This window comes from Cyrtonyx montezumae, unplaced genomic scaffold (genome assembly GCF_038088225.1).
Source record: "Cyrtonyx montezumae isolate F1298 unplaced genomic scaffold, pur_monq_1.0 scaffold_29, whole genome shotgun sequence".
NCBI lineage: Eukaryota > Metazoa > Chordata > Aves > Galliformes > Odontophoridae > Cyrtonyx > Cyrtonyx montezumae.
This window is the reverse complement of record NW_027072033.1, coordinates 4,603,434-4,620,934: the sequence shown is the minus strand read 5'-3', so window position 1 is coordinate 4,620,934 and position 17,501 is coordinate 4,603,434. Positions and strand designations below refer to the sequence as shown.

Genomic DNA, 17,501 nt, shown 5'->3' with positions numbered 1-17,501 from the left:
GCTGCCTAAATACATTCATCTATCCAACCCATACAAGTTGAATTGTTCTTGTATAAAACTCCAAGCCATCTTTCCAGACACAGAACAGCCAGTGTTTCATATGAAGGCTCTTCAGCTATGCATGTTTCACCAGGCACCAGTTGTTTGCATAGGTTTTCTGCAGATAACACTACCATTTGCTCATGGGACTGAAGATACACAACATTTCTCTTTCAGACATTAAATCACCCTTTGCAGGTGATTTAAAATGATAGTGATAAAAAGGCATAGGAGTCTCCCTGGGACAAAATACTTGGCCTCTCCAAAATTCTGGACCCTGAAGTTCCACTTCAATATTGTTAATGCACATTGAACAGCTCAAGAATTGCAAGCTGTTTTCTATCACACTAATTAATGGATCTTTACTCTGCCAACTCTGTGCATGTAGTGAACTGTAAAGAATTAACGTGATTATGAAAGCACCACTCAAACAACTATTAAGATGCAGCTAGAACCACTGTGAGGATTTGTGTGGAATTAATTCATATTTACAGGTCAAACTCAAATTTGCATGGGCTCCAGCTCTTAATAAAGCTGTTTTCTCTAAGAAGTTAAAACCAGTAAAGAAAGAGACTTCGTAAACATAATAGAGACTGTAGAGTGTACTTCACTGTTTAAACATGGATGTGAAACTACAGCCTTTAACCACTAACAAACAGTGTGGAAATTCCCCACTTCCCTCTTCTGTAGGAATGATTAGCTGGGGATGGGGAATGCAAGATCTGGGGCTTTTTGGTTCTGTTTCTTATGGTCTATGTTTTTTACGTGTTTCTATACTGAAATTCAGCTTTATATAGCTTATACGTGCGTAAAGTGTAATCTTATCGCTGATTTCTGCTCCAAAAGCAAGCATTCCTATTCCTCACAACCCCAACTACTCCAGCCAACCATTCCCTTTTTGCACTGCCTTGTTTATCAGTTTTATAGCAGTCTGATCTGGCTGGAAATCATTACCATTATTACTGTGCTATTTGCTTTTGTCAAGACCAAGTCTTTTGCAGCAGTACAGACTTGTACTGTCCTGAGTGCATGTGTGATTCCAGTGTGGCAAGTGGCAGCAAAGTAATACCTTATGATCCTTCCATTTCTGTGTTCTTAAGATCTTCACCAGGCTGAGCAACCGAATTCTTCTGTGTTTTGTTTCATCACTTTTCCTTTTTGCCAACATACTCCCTTATCTTAAAATATGGTATCAGACATGATAATGATTCAGGATGCCCTACTGAAAACACAAATAACATTGAAATGTGTTTTTTCTTGTGCTCAGAGCCTGAGCTCGTTATCATCATGTGGCGTTTCAAGACACCACATTCTAATTAATTTATCTGCAGATGTATAGCATTAGGCTTTGTAATCAGATGTCTGGGGAAAAAAAATCCTGCTTACACTGCAGTCTGTCATCACTTCTCTGATGTGTCTACAAAATGCACCTGCAGAATTATTATTAGACTCCTCAGATCATAGTATAATGGGATTGCTACTCTCTCTCTGACTGGAGAAAACATTAAAAACTGAAGGAAAATGAAATAAAGGTCAATATTGCTACAACTGGCATGCATACAGACTGCCATTAGGAGCATTCAGGCAGTTACAGAGACACATCTATTAACTTCAAAAGAAAATAAACAATTTGTACTTTATGCCAGCGTTTCTTCATATATAACACAGTGACTTGGTTTAACACCTATAATCCTTACAGGAGCTTCTAGTGGGAAACTGATGCAATTGCACCACGTATCTAATGCGCGGCTCCATGACAGTGTGTTGACAAAACTAACCCTGAAGCCCGTTTCCAGCACCACTGCCTACCCAGTATCACTGCACCTTTCATACCACAGAGCTTATATCCTTCAGAGCTTGACATACATTTCTTTGCATGGTATGAGAAGAAACTTCTTGCCCCCAAATGTAAAGCTAACACACCTCAGCATTCAAGCACTCTGAGAAGGGTGATGCTTGTGACTAAGTTGGGAGGGCATGACGCAGAAAGCACAATTCCAGGTTGCCACACCCTGTCAAAACCTGTATGAGGAAGCTGCCTAAGACTTGAGCCATCCAAATACAGCAAAGGCAAAGGAACTTCAAGAACTAGAGCTAGGAATCTGTGGTTTTTTATTCCTCTTTAGGGTGACACTCTTGAAACTAAACATCTGCAGCACCTGTCTTCCAGATATGCTGTGAAAACAACATCTTGCATGGGCACTTGCTGTATTCCTATACAACGAAATGAAGCCTAAAACACTGCACGTGAAGTGCCCCTCACAACAACCGCATAGGACCACTAAAACCCACGCACCCCCATCTTACTCCGCAACCCCGCTGCGCCTACACAGCGAGGGGCGGTGCTGCGCATGCGCGGCGCAGTGACAGAGGCTGAGCGGGCGAGCGGGCGGCTCGGGCGCATGCGCGGCGTGGTGAGTCCGGGTGTTGGGTGCGCAGGTGAGGTGGTGTCGGCGAGCGGTAGTTATGGCTTTCCTCTCGGGGAAGGAGGGCAGGTGGACGAGCTGGACGTGGGAGCTCGCCTAGCGCAGGGTGTAGGGCTGTTCCGAAGTGAAAAACAGCGGCGGGCGGTGTGGGGTCTCGGCAGCGCGTGGCTGTGGGAAGGCGGAGTGGCGGCGGGGCCCGCCGAGCGCAGCGCCTGGATCTCGCCCTGGGCCTTCGTGCACGTACGGGCGCGTTTTGGCTTTTACAGCCACTCATCCCCGTGCTGATTTGCATTCTGCGTGTTGCTGTGATCGTGGTGTGACTTGTAAGGAAGGTGGCTCTCTGGTGTCACCACAGCCCCGGTGTTGATGAGAGCTTCTGGGGTGCGTGTCCAGGGGTTTGTGTACAGGGAATGCAGAGCACTTTCCGTCACTGCGTTCTGTTTGGTGCTTGAGGGTTCACCTCATACCCCAACAAGTTGGTGTGCCCCTGTTTTGTGAACCGTGTGCTTGCCGTGCATCAGAATTCTTACAGCAGTTGAATGTTACTAGCCTCATCGTACTTGTATAGTTAGTAAAGGCTCTTTGAGGTCTTTTTGACTAGCATCTATAAGCACGCCATGGCGTTATGAGGAAGATATGCATATGAGCTTCATTCATGAATAATGTCTGTAGTGGAATCTCAGGTGTAGAAGTCAGAGCTGTCTCTTAAAATTTTATTTGGAAACAAACCCAAGTGTTATGATGATGATCACTACCCCTTTCTTTTTCTCTGAAAATCTTTGTATTTTAGATAATATGATTTGCAAGAGAAGAAGCAACCATGTCAGCTCTTTGTCCACCTCCATCTCCTGCAGTTGCTAAAACAGAGATCTCTATGAATGGCGAGTCACCTTTATTAGCTGCCACTTTTGCTTACTGGGACAATATCCTTGGCCCTCGAGTACGGCACATCTGGGCCCCAAAGACAGATCAGGTACTTCTCAGTGATGGCGAAATAACTTTTCTTGCTAACCACACCCTGAATGGAGAAATACTTCGGAATGCAGAAAGTGGTGCAATAGATGTGAAGTTCTTTGTCCTGGCAGAAAAAAGGGTTATTATTGTGTCTTTAATCTTTGATGGAAACTGGAATGGAGACAGAAGCACATATGGATTGTCAATTATACTTCCACAAAGTGAACTTGCCTTCTACCTACCTCTTCACAGAGTATGCGTGGATAGGTTAACACATATTATAAGGAAAGGAAGAATATGGATGCATAAGGTAGGTTCATTGTTCATTACTAAAAGCAGTTGTCCTAGTTGTCTTGAACAAAACTGTTTTGTTACACCTGGTACGTGGCAGTCCGTACACAAAAGTTCAGAGAATGCTGACTTCTTTATAAATACAGAATTTTGAAGGTAAAATGTTATCCATATGGCACCAAATCTGAGAATAGGAATTTTAGCTTTGTGATTTGTCCTTTATAGTCACACAGTATTATTTAAGCGTATAGTTAAATTGGCCATCTTGCGCAATTTGTCATCTCTCTGAATTTGATTTAAATCACTGCTTTTAACTGTGTTAATTGCTGTATTTAAACCAGGTAGAATTATAAATTTACTATTTCAGATCTTTGGTTTTTTTCACCTTGGAGATACAAAGAGGAGAACTGATAGAATTAATGTCATTCTGTGTGCTGTATTCATTTCATTTTCATGAAAAGGATATCAAGAAGGAGTTCAGCAGGTTTTAAATTGTGCAAAACGAATATTTTTACTTTATCCCAAGTATTACTGCTTTTGAAATCTGAAAAAGGGAAAAATTGAGTTTGTTTTTTTTTTTCTTTTATGAGTTGCAGCTCTTACCTTTAGGTGGATAATGGTTGTTAAGTAAAAATTGTTAAGTATTTTTGTTAAAAATAAATAACGTTCTAATAATAAAAACTAAGAAAAAAAAAAAAAGAAAGTAGAAGAATCTCTGTTGTCTTCATGGAGTACAAGTTGTCTAAGGGCAGTATGTTGTATGTCAGTTGTAATGTGTGTGGTGATGCACAGTTGTCCAGTAATGTTTGTTTCTATTCTGTTTTGAGGCCTCTGATAAACATATTTTAAACTTCCTTTTTAAATGCTCTAATCTGAACCAATTAAGAGTCCAAAAATAAGAAGCTGACATTAAATTCTGCATTGTCATTTCCTTTTTTTTACACTAACAAATTCCATTACTTCTTGCTGTATTGCCTGATGGTGGCTGGCAGTACCTTCCTTCACATCTATTCTTGATAATGTGAGGTTTATTTTTCAGAGGAAGATTAGGATACAAACCTTCATTTTCAGTAGAGTAGAAACACGAATATTTCATTCCTAAAAGCCACTTTTTTGCTGGACTTCAGCTTGTATCAAAAGTACTATCTACATTCCTTGTCTTGTTTAGTGTTTTCCCTACTGATTTATAATGTGAATGGTCAGATAAGAATTGTTGGTCATTCTTAGCTACTGCATCTTCCCTGTTTTTGGACATTGATACATATTGATGTATTTCCACAGTAGGAATGGCCTCAGGTGGCATTGGGAATGACAAAATGTTTTCTACTAGTTTTCTCTGAAGTTAGTCCTAATGTTTTTTATTCTTTTTCAGATGATCTGGAAATAGCTAGCCAATTAGGTCATCAAAGACAGAAAAGGATTCTAAAAAAAGGCACTTGTGTCTCTTCTATTTCCTTTTCCTGTTTTTTTTTTTTTTTCCTTTTTTGGAGATGACGAGTAAACCTGCAGACATCTGCACATGAATCTAACTGGAAGACAAAAGTAGCAGGTTAAAATTTAGGCATGCATTGTAGAACTACAGTATGTAATGAAAACATACCTAATTACTGCAGTTCCTTGTTTTGAGGGAGCTCAGCAAATAGGGCTACTCAAAAAACTTGGTATCCAAAAGGCGCTATGTATCTGCTCTGGCATTTCTAATAGATGTGGTGATTTTTCAGTTCTCACCAGCTCTCTGTAGAGACATGAAACAGTTCCAGCCAGATTTATACAAGAGAAGAAACCTTCTGAACTCAAAGACCAGGGTAACCATGGAACAACATTCATACTGGCAAAGACAAGCGACTTCAAGCAAGTCTTTGGGAATAGAAAATGTACATTGACCTGAATTCTGTGTTCTGGATGTCTGTCTAATGCTTATAGCAGTTACATCCCTAGAAGGAAGTGGCTAATACTTGTTCAGCCTGCACTTCATGAAGACTTCTTTTGAAGCAAACCATCGTCATTACTGAATATGCCATATTTCACAGCAACTGAAATCAAAGTGAATGTCACACTACCCAAAGGAATCTGCTTAGTTCCAGTGTTACTTTTCACAAATACTTCTTTTAGATGGTCAGACAAGTTTTACAACTGTTTTAGGATAATTTGCTGCAGATTGTCACTTGTTCATCTGTTCAAAAAGCATTGTGACCCTTTTCCCACCTGAGTTGGATCCAACTCCTAGCAGATCAGTCCCAGGAAACTAAAAGTTACCACTAAAAAAGCAACAGTGTCCCAAAATATAGCAAAAGATTTTTTTTTTGTATGATGTATTTATTGGTTGTGCCAATGGTTGAGGCTCAGCTGCCTATGAGACTGTTTTGAGAATTTTGTCCAGTCTTTTGTACAGTGTATTTTGTGTATTTTGAGGTTTCATGTCTCCTGTACTTGGTCATAAGACAATGTTTTCAAGATTGTGTTTTCAGTGTCTCAAGATGTGGAAATAAAATCTTGGTGTTACTTCCTTCCCCAAACATAATTTTCCTTATTTGGGGAATCTCATTTTTCTCTTACTGCATCAGGATCCATCAGTCTGTACCTGACTCATTTGACACAGAAATTCATGGAGTTCTGCACCAAATTCTGATCATTTGGCATTTTCTTGATCTTTAATGAAGAAAATGTTAATCTTTAACCATTGTCATCACACCCTCCTTTTTCTGCTACTCCTGCCCCAGCACGTGAGAGGTTTGGTAGGGGTTGGAGCAGAGAACATTGATGTGTTAAAACTGACGTCACTTCCTACTAATGTCAGCTCTGTAAAAGAAAAAGACTCGAACATGGAAAGCATTGCTCCACAGGGAAGAAACTGTACCATATGACTGTTGTGTGCATACGTATATAAACAAGTACCAGAGCATTTATATTTAACTGCTTCTCTTGCTCAGGAGAGGCAAGAGCATTTCCAGAAGATTGTCTTGGAAGGCACGGAGAGAATGGAGGATCAGGTAAGACCGTCTAGTAGATGCATATGACACGCCTCAGAACTATTTGACTGGACCTGGTGACTGTAGAAGTTGGTGCTTCTTATTTTCGAGATCCAGGAAGATACTTTGGACTGGCTGGTGACTTGACAAGCACAAAAGACATCCTTTTTGAAGACAGGATGATGGAAGCTGTGAAAAAATTGAAGGAGTATATGTTTTCATCACTTTGTGGGTGAAGCGGAAATCTATGAAGAATGTTATCTTTCAGAAGGGGAAGTCATTTATTTGAACTTGAAGCTTTGTAAAGCTAGTAGCTTCCATAGGTGTAACCTCTCCTCGTGTGAAGGTTGTTACTTTTCAAGTTACAGTGGTGTATACAGTATGTAATGTTGGAATGTTGTAGTAGGCTTAGTATATGAGATTTTGTTTCTGAAACTGAATATGAAATTGTGGCTTCACTTTTCTTGTGAATGATGACATAATTTTGTATGTTTTAACAAATAGCCTTTTTTTGTTTCCTTCCATTGTTACTGCAAGAGTTTGGATCTATAATGTTTAACAATAATTGCATGTAATAGGTTATGCTCAGATTATCTTATTCCAGATATGTCCCGTGTAGGCCAAACAAACTGATCAGCAAAACACCCTAGGAATGTATTTTAGACATGATGTTGAAAGGTAAAATGCATGTTTTCCATTCATATTTGATGGTGAGCATTGCCAAAGAAGTCTGTATCAATTGACATCGATAACTACACTTTCAGACAATAGGAAGTTAAATAAGTTTTGCATGTTTAGGTTGTTAATAACTTTTTATAATACACTTTTAAGTGTTTTATTTACTGCACAGGGCCAGAGCATCATTCCAATGCTAACGGGAGAAGTTATTCCTGTAATGGAGCTCCTTTCATCTATGAAATCACACAGTGTTCCTGAAGAAATAGATGTAAGTCTCTATTCTCTTTAGATTCAGAATTAGAAAATGACAGCCAATATAATTTGTTACTATTGCTGTATCAGTGTGGTTTAGTGTTCACATGGAAGAAATAGAAATGATCTATTTCTATTAATATTAATAATATTAATAGAATTAATAATTATTAATAGAATTAATAATTATTAATTAATATTTCTAATAATCTGCTAGGATAAAATATTCTAGACAAGGCTTTAGGAAAAAAAAACACTGTGAGGAATCTGTGTAATTGGTAAAAAAATGTTTAATAGTTCATTGTTTTCAAAGTGCTTTGGCCGAAGTCAGAAGGTCATTTTAAAATTGTGCTTTTCTGTCACGTACAACTTAGCATAAGTAGATTGCAAACAGTCTACTCCTATCAGAATCAAATCACTTAATCTGAGATTTTGTACATCTTTTTCTAACCTTTGTTTTTATTTATCTGGTTTTCAGATTAGTGACACAGTACTAAACGATGATGACATTGGGGATAGTTGTCATGAAGGCTTTCTCCTCAAGTATGAATTTCAGTTTTGATTTATGCTGTAGTGAAATGGATTAAACTTATGTGTATGTGTATATATGAGTCTGTATTGACATACGAACATGTATTAGGTGTTTGACTCTTTGGGATTCTAGACTATGAAATGATGTAGAAGTTATTTTCTTCCCAAAAGAATGGCTCTGGGCTAACAGCTGCAGCTGTCTTAACGTTGTCACGGAGTCATTTGCTTGATAATAGAATCCATATGAAATACACTTTTTCCTTGATACTTAGTTTGAAGTCTGTGAGTGTATAAGTCATAGTCTTAGGTCTTTATAAAATACCAAAAAAAAAAAATTGTCTTTAATTAATCATATGGTATGGCATGTGGAGCACACACTTATTATTAAATTATACTTGTAATGCTTTCTTAGTAACCTCCAAATGAAACTAAACACCTGTTTCTACCCCTAAGAAAGATAGCCTTAAATCTAATCCTTTAAAATAGAATTGGTGAGAAAAACAGTATTGGGTCCTGTATAAAGTCTGCCTCTAGGATTTCAGAGTCCAAATGTAGCTGTCAGAGTCCTTATAAATTAGCGATGTTTATTAGAACAAGTTAATCGCCTCAAGAAGCCTCCTTTAATAAGATAGATTCCCCATATTTACAGGTACTGGAGAAAGCTTTCTAACTGTATATAGATTTTGGATTCTGAAACACAGAAGCAGTGGACAGTTTTTGTTAGCTCTATAAGTAGCTTTGGGTTTTTCTGGCTGGCAGTCTTTATTCACCAAAACGAATATATGGATTCTGCTGAATTTCTGGATTTCAGCTTGCATGAGGGCCAGAGTATGGGCCTACAATTATGCTAGTAGGATTACTTATTCTTGTTAAAACGTTAATGGCTTTATTTGAAAAGTCTGATTAAATTTATTTTTATTTCCAGTGCAATTAGTTCACATTTGCAGACCTGTGGTTGTTCTGTAGTTGTAGGAAGCAGTGCTGAAAAAGTTAATAAGGTAATGTACTTTGTAACAAATAAATCTTAAATGCTGACTATCAATAGTATTAGCATGTTATTTGAAACAAGGTTATGTGTATAAGCATACTTGAGTTAGAAAGAGAGCATGTTTTTGTTTGGTTATCTTACTGTTGATAATTGTGCCTAAAAATTGCCTTGTCAGTTGTATTCTGACAACCATAAGAGAATAAGTGAATCTAATTGATGATGTACATAGATGATTAATAAATGAGTCTGAACTTCTAAAATAATTTTGCTACCTAAAATGTACGATCTGAACAGGTAGCAGCTGATTCGCTCAGTATAGCAGAGTCACTGGGTATTGTCCAAGAAGTAATTATCTGCATAATTTTGCTTGTTCTGGGGAATAAATGTACTTTGTCATAATGAACTGCTCGAGCTTCATGGGACTTCAGAACTGTGGTGTCTGTAGTCGTACACACATTAAAACAGGCAAGCTTTCTGGGATCTTAAACCACTACTGTCAGTTCCTTTTTGCTTGAAAAAAATGCATGAAAGCATTTTTACCCTCATGTTTGCATGTGTGTTGGCTCTTCATTTGTAGCCTGTTTAAATCTTAATTGGTAAATAACTGTACAGTTTATCTCATAGATGGTAGATTAGGTTTGACTCATAGGACTTGCCAGAGAAATGAGAGTACAGACACCAACCCTTAAAACTGAGGACAATAAAGAGAGAATAAACTTGCTGAAACACATGTAGAATTCATTAATAGGGATGATACACAGGAGATTTCAAGACTAGAGACAATAAAGAAGCATTAGCTGTACCTCTAAATGGAGAAGAGTGAAATGAATAAATGTCACTATGACCTGTGTGGGGAAAAAAAAGATTACTCTTGGAAGCGTCATTCCAGAACATGAAAATAATTACATTTTTCTGGTAGACATGCTTTTTCCTATGTTGCTATTATTCTTAACTCTCTTTCTAAGCCTGTTATCAAGTATTTAATTTGAACCACTTTGAAACTATAACCTGCTCTGCTTTTTCTCTAATGTTCTTGTGTTTGTGGAGAGTTTCTTGGTGTTTACTTTAAACTTACTAAGTATGTGAAGGGGAAAAACAAATGAAGATGTTTCCCATACATAGAATTCTTCACTTGCTTTTTTGTACACAGCTTTTTCCAAATTGATAGTTTCAGATAAATTGAAATGAATTCCTGGAGGAGATACTCTTGTGTTTACAGTTCATTGAAATATTTTCTAAAGCATGTTTCTTTATAGGTTACTGTAATGTGTATGTGTTTTGTTCAGAAAGATTTGCATTTGCCTTGCATTTAGTTAGGCTGTAAGATAACCATCTCCTCTAGTAAAACTTCTGAAGTCGGTTTTCAGTTAGGATATCCAGAGACAAACTTCTGTTAAGAAATTGTTAGTTTCTTAGAGAATGTACTTCACAAAATCGATTCCCTGTCTTTGCTCATAGCTGAGTTCCTTAATAAAACTCTTTTGATTCAGAATGCCCCTGCAACAGTGAGTGAGAAAAAGGATTTTATAAAAAATGAGCCTTCAGGTATTAGGCACCACTGCAAATAGTAAGTATACCAGTAGTGCTGTGAGAGTAAGGTTCTTTCTAGTTAAGTAGCCTGGTAAGTTTTCAATTTGCACAGAGACCTCTGGGCAATGTGACAACAATAGTTCCATATTCAGAGACCATAACAAATCTACTGAATGTGGAGAAGTAGTATGTTCAAGTAGCTTTGTTTTTTGAAAGGAAATCTTTTTGTGTATTGGACTTTTCTGTCTGATTTTGCTTCTAACTGTGATACAACAGTAATTGATTTCTAGTTCATTTAGTGAGACTCAAAACTTTTTTTGAGAAAAAAAAATATTTTCTTGTTTTTGGAATCTGTGCTTTTTTGATATTTGTATTGTTTCAGTGTCAAATGAAAACGTAAGAACATTAAGCCTGTAAAATATACATCCATTATATAATATATATGATAGCATATTGTACATTCTGCAGTATCTGTTGTTCTTTGTTGCAGTAAAATGTGCCTTACTAAAAGATTCCAAAGTAATCTTTAGTTCTTTAGTAATCTAAAGATCTTTAGTTCAAGTTCTTTAGTAATCTTTTGATTTGAAGATAAGCAGCTTGTGATGCTTTATAGAAATCTAGAGATATTATGCATTGTTTTGATGTGCTTTTGGTAGTGGTGATTAAGCACCTCTGATCAAATGAACAATACGTGCTGATGATTAATAAAAAATAACTGAGCAAGAAGAGAACCAGAGAAAAGAAAATTCTCAGTTCTTATCTAAAGTCAGCTAACAATTGTTAACACATTTTTTTCAGAGATGTAAGATTTGCGCGTTGCTGAGGTAGCATAATTAATAAGGAGGCTTAAGGATCTGAATGGTTCTTAGTGAGTTTATTGATAAGCTGGAGAGTCCACGATCTATGCAGGGCAAATTCCTATCCCTATTGATAGTGTGCTGATACCCCTGTTGATAGTGTGCTCACTGTGTTAGGGTGCTGTGTTCCAAAATAATTGTTTTCTTAATGGTATACCTTAGCTGTCCTTAAAGTAAAACAAAAAAAACAAAAAAACACCTAGTGCTTCTTGCATTCATCATGTATGTTTGACTATGTCAGAAATACATGTTTGTGTTCAGATATGATTGCTTGCAGCTGCTGTAGTATACAAGATTGAAATAATTAAGTGTCTTTGTTGCTTTTAATAGAGTGTATGGAGAAATTAATGAGGAAATAAGCGTGGATGCTTATAAAATTGAATGTGCCTTATTGGAGACAATAGCTGACATTCCAATGTGGAATGAATAAAAGAAGTGGCTTAAAAGGCAGGGAATAATCACAGTTTTTGTAATAGAAAGAAGCATCAGAAGACAAAAGCTATTTGTTCTGTGTAGCTGGCTAAAAAACGCTGCCGAAACTTTAGATTTTCTTCTTCATTTGACAGGAAGCTGGATTTGCATGGCTTGAAACTTAATTGTTTTAACATATAACTGTTCTCTGCTGTCACTCAAGTTTTGTCTTTTCTAATCATCAGGATTAAGTCAGAAATTGCATGTGAAAATGAGTTCATCTTGGAATTTTCTTGTTTTTCAAAATTGTTCTTTGCAATGCAGATTGTAAGAACATTGTGCCTGTTCCTTACACCATCAGAGCGGAGGTGTTCCAGGCTCTGTAGAAGCGAGACTTCTTTCAAGTATGAGTCGGGGCTTTTTGTTCAGGGCCTACTCAAAGTAAGTACACTTAGGAGAGTTCTATTCCTCTGTGATTTAAGGACATTCTTCTGTGTGTGCATGCACATGTGATATATATGCGAATTTGTACACACATTCATGTTAGAAGAAATTTGTCATCTTCCCGTGAGTTCTTCCTCGTGCTAGAGTTTATGCTTATGGCTGTTTGATGTTAAAATTCCAAGCCAGTCTTTTTTATGGTTTCTTCTGTAGTGTATCATTTAGAATCATTCCTATTCTTCAAGGTACAATAGTAACAATCTTTTGCCTACTTGGGAGTAGAATCCCAAAAAGGATACAGAACCAGAGCTGTCCTACATCCGTTTCCAAGTATTTTAAAACAGCAATAGCAGTTATTGAGGGTAAACAGAAAAATAACGCTCCTTGCTCTTTTGACCGTATAAACTTGATAAATAAGTATAATGCTGTCATGTTAATGAGTTCAGGAACCAGGTGATGCAGTGTAATATACAGGTTACCTCAAGACTTACTTTCACTGTAATCATGCAGTGTAAAGGATATTTTACTGACTACAATCACTGTTTTTCTCAAGCAAAATTTATGTAACGAGAAGAAATTTAGAAGACTGGCTCAATGCTTTCATCTTGTTTTGTTCCAATCAGCTTTAAAAGAAAAAAATTTAAAAAAATGCTTTTTTTTCCTCAAAAAAACAGGATGCAACAGGAAGTTTTGTGTTGCCCTTCCGTCAAGTAATGTATGCTCCATACCCTACTACACATATAGATGTAGATGTCAATACAGTGAAGCAGATGCCCCCTTGTCATGAGCACATCTACAACCAACGACGGTATATGAGGTCGGAGCTGACAGCATTTTGGAGAGCTAATTCAGATGAAGAAATGTCTCAAGATCCTATTATCCACACAGATGAGAGTTTCACACCTGATTTGTATGTACTCTGCTCCCACACTTCTTAAAATTGCATGATTTGAGCTGAGGTGCTAAAGTGTAAAGTGTACTTTCTAACACATTACAGGAGAATTTTTTGCTTCTAAGAAGCACTTGGTAATTGAATTCCTTTTGCAGAACTTACCAGTTCTGTCACTTGTTTTGTTTTATTAAGTGTTGCTGAAATTCTGTGATGTTTTTGACAGTATTATGTTAATCTTACTGCCCTTTTTAAATGGGGATGTACCAGCACTAAGTTTATTTGATAAAACTCAATGGCTTTTCTGGGTTTAGCTTATTTCTCTTTAAAGTTCTTAAAAATTCCTTGCTACTTTTCTGTAATGGGTTTATAATTCAGTGAAATTTTAAATGCACTTTCAGTTTCTGCCACCTTTTAAGTTATCATGGTATCACTGTGCGCAATTGCTGCACATTTACTGTCTTTTCATGACATTACCAGGTGTTCGTTTGCCTTTTCTTTTCCTTTAGAAACGTTTTTCAAGATATCCTACATCAAGACACATTAGTCAAAGCCTTCCTGGATCAGGTAACAGTTGCCTTTCCAAAAAGAACAAGGGCTAGAGAACAGTAGTTTGACGTCTGGTAACAATTTATCATGGTGTTGGTTTAACTTGTGCTGGTCCCTTTCTTCAAACAAGTGCAATTGTTATCTCAGCACTGCGGTGGTTTTCTTCCTACTACAGAGGCAGCAAGAACTGACCATTTAAAATGTATGTCTGGTAATACAAATGATTTTAAAACAAAATGCTTTTGTGTAATTTGTATTATTAGTATAATACTAAAACTCCTTATTATGTATGAAAACCAACGCATATTTTCTACTATTGTGTAACACTCTTGAAAAAGTCAAAACCTACCAGACTGAGGTTCATTCCAGACCATTTTTGAAATGAAAATAATGCTTCATCCGAATAGAATTATAAAGCAGTTTAATTTATTGCATCTGAACAATGAGAAAAGAATGAATCTTCAGTGTGTCTACAAATCTGCTGCTAATGTGCTTGCTGTAGTGTAATTATGAATGTGTTGTATGTGTATGCAGTGCTTCTTTATATTCTACATTCTTAAAATGATTCTTGAATTTCTACATCTAGCTAATTTTCTTCTATACTTTTTAACAGATCTTTCATCTGAAACCTGGCTTGTCTCTAAGGAGTACGTTCCTTGCACAGTTTCTCCTAGTCCTTCACAGAAAAGCTTTAACTTTAATAAAATACATAGAGGATGACACGTAAGTGAGCATATAATAGAAAGCGTGCTTTCAGAAACTTACTTCGTTCTTTTGCACAAACCTTTTTATTTTCTTGCAGGCAGAAAGGAAAAAAACCTTTTAAATCTCTTCGTAGCTTAAAGATAGATCTCGACCTAACAGCAGAGGGCGATCTTAACATAATAATGGCTTTGGCTGAGAAGATTAAACCAGGACTACATTCCTTCATCTTTGGGAGGCCTTTCTACATCAGTGTACAAGAGCGTGATATGCTAATGACGTTTTAAAATTCTCAACTGTTAATGTGTAATATTGCATGGCACTTAGAGAAATCTGTCAGTGTGAACACCACGCTTGTGACAGTCATTGACCTGACTTAGAATGGGTTAGTAGAAATAAACACTACTGTCTGTCTGAAGCAGTCTTGTTAAAAGGAATATCAGCATAGCTAGGTAAGCGTGATTTAAATGAATCCATCTCTTCTGTGTGCTTTTGCAATAGTAAAAGGAGACATGATCAGAAGTTGCATTACTGTATGGGCTTACTAGGTAAATTTGAACATGTTTTGGTGTGTGATGAAGTAAGGCATTGTCATTTTCTTTCCCCATGAATTTGTTTCAGGTGTATCAGTTTGCATCCATTCTACTGTGTCATTATTTTGGTGTTTCCATGAAAAAGACAATGCATATGGCCTCTGTAATCGGGGAGGTTCAGGAGTTCCAAAGAGTTTTTTAAAGCATTCTTTTTTATATGAAATATATAATATGCCTTCCCTTATTGCCATTTCACGAAATCACAGACCTGTAGGGGTTGGAGGGGACCTCCAGAGATCATCTGGTCCACCCCCCTGCCAAAGCAGCTCCCTAGCCCAGGTTGCACAGGTAGGCGTCCAGGTGGGTCTGGAACGTCTCCAGAGAAGGAGACTCCACCACCTCTCTGTGCAGCTGTGCCACTGCTCCGTCACTGCACTGGGAAGAAGTTCCCATGCACATTTGTGCAGAACTTCCTATGCTTCAGTTTGTGGCCATTTCCCCTGTCCTGTCACCACACACTGCTGAGAAGAGTCCAGCCTCGTCCCTTTGCCTCCCATACCTTAGATATTTATAGACATGGATCAGATCCCCTCTGAGCGTTCTTCTTTTCTCAAGGCTGAGCAGACCCAATCTCTCAGCCTTTCCTCATCATAGAGGTGTTCCAAGTGCTTTACCATCTTTGTAGTCCTCTGCTGGACTCCTTCCACGAAATTTAAAACTGCTGGCTGCATCAGTAGAATTTTAAACTTGGTTTTCTGGTTTTGGTTGTTTGTTTTTTTGGTTTGTTGTTCATTTTTTTTAAATGCACTCTACATTGCTGTTCCTGCCAGCGATGTGTTGGCTGTTAGCAACATAAATAGTAGCACTCTGCACGTTGGAATTGGGTTTTTATTTAAGCAGCTTTCTGCATGTGAATGCCAACCAAGATATTCTGTCACACATTGTAGAACCATCCAGCGGTTAAGTGTTCAGTGATCCAGCATAATTGATCTCTTTCAAAGCACAAAGCATGAAACTTGTGTCATTTAACAGCAGTTGTCAGTCTTTGTGTATAAACTGCTGTGCTTGCTTTGTCTATTGGCAGTTAGAATAAGGTTCAGATTAAAATATTAGGCCTTTCCAAAAAACACTAGAGTGATAGCCACACTGAAAGATAAAACTAATTCTTTTTATACTGCGATTAATATATTTATTAATCCTGATAAAGAGATCAGCACAGCTTTAAGCTAACGTGCTTAGCGTTTGAGCCTATAATCTTGCCAGTCTTCTTAGTTCATAGTTAGCAGATATTCAACTTTGTTTTGCTTGAAAATAAAAGGTATAAAACTCCAGTAACAGTGAAAGCTGCAGTGTCAAGTTAACCAGACCTATTCTTTGACAGTTTGGGCAAGTTTGCCGTGTTACATTGAGAGCAGTGATTCATCCACACTGCGTGGTGATGTATCTATTTTGGACAATAGCAGGAATGTATTTGTTTATTGTAAAGGAGCTACATGTATGATTAGAGAAGGTGCTGCTGCCTTGTTACTTAGGATTATAATGCTCCTTCACAGTATCAAGGATAGGTTTCTGTTTTCAGGATAGCTCTTCAGCATCTCTTCTATGCAGTGAGTAAGTTAGTAACTCAGGCTTTTAATTTTTCCTGAAATATCCAATATTCGTTTCTTGAAAGGAACACACATTTTTTAACACGTCCAGAGTTTCTCTTTATTTCCTGAAACAGAAAAATTTACAACTACGTACTTAAAGCTTTGAAAAGAAGTGGGATTCAACCCCAGCATGGTGCCCTTGTCTGTGAATAAACATCAGCTCTGCTGTGTCTGTTGGTTACAGCATGTGGGCCTTCTCTGTGCTGTACATTTATGTTGGACTCCTGCGATGTGAGCTCAGCATTTCACCCAAAGGACTTGTCAGAAATGTGGTGACTTAGTTTATTTCTGCCGATGTTATGTTTGCCTTGCTAACATTATACTTTCCCTTTGCATTTTCAGTCAATTTATCCATTAGAAAAGAAGCTGATTGATAAGTTTTTACTCCGATGCGTAACGTTGTGAAAAATAGTGTAATAAACTCTTCTAAAAAATTCTAATATAGAAGTTGTGTGTGTGGGCTAAAGAGCTTCAGCTGTGCTGCTGAATTTAATCACATCAGCTTCGCAGGCATTGGAAACTTCACACCAACACTACTAATGGTAAAACTTCTCCTGATTATGGAATATGCTGTCACTTTGAAACGACTAAAAGCCGGAAGCATATCAGTTGCTACCTTCATTGCACAACTGTCACTAGAGCAGAATGTATCGTGAAGTAAGTTATTAAGCACATCTGCATGCTGTATTGTAAGCCCTGCTCAGGAGAAGTAATATTCTAATAAAATTTCTGCCAAGTTTTTTATTTTAATTTCTTCTGTTTTGTTTTGTTTTGTTTTCATAGAATGTCTTGTCTGGTAGGATCATTTGAAA

General features: G+C 37.4%; 1 protein-coding gene across 1 annotated transcript; it reads left to right on the top strand.

Moving 5' to 3' along the window:
• Positions 1 to 2,456: 2,456 nt before the first annotated feature.
• Positions 2,457 to 15,534, top strand: C9orf72 (C9orf72-SMCR8 complex subunit). The gene is made up of 11 exons (XM_065740622.1): positions 2,457 to 2,478; positions 3,256 to 3,729; positions 6,641 to 6,700; positions 7,530 to 7,625; positions 8,088 to 8,152; positions 9,066 to 9,138; positions 12,251 to 12,367; positions 13,042 to 13,277; positions 13,766 to 13,823; positions 14,419 to 14,528; positions 14,608 to 15,534. Exons 2-11 carry the CDS (start codon positions 3,286 to 3,288, stop codon positions 14,792 to 14,794), a joined length of 1,446 nt encoding a protein of 481 aa, XP_065596694.1. The 5' UTR covers positions 2,457 to 2,478; positions 3,256 to 3,285; the 3' UTR covers positions 14,795 to 15,534.
• Positions 15,535 to 17,501: the final 1,967 nt, after the last annotated feature.

Excerpts from the sequence above, each read along its gene's own strand:
- C9orf72 (XM_065740622.1), top strand. The coding sequence starts at position 3,286 with ATGTCAGCTCTTTGTCCACCTCCATCTCCTGCAGTTGCTAAAACAGAG. Across the intron at positions 12,368-13,041 it reads TTGTTCAGGGCCTACTCAAA|GATGCAACAGGAAGTTTTGT; the intron begins GTAAGTACACTT and ends TCAAAAAAACAG. Across the intron at positions 14,529-14,607 it reads AAATACATAGAGGATGACAC|GCAGAAAGGAAAAAAACCTT; the intron begins GTAAGTGAGCAT and ends ATTTTCTTGCAG.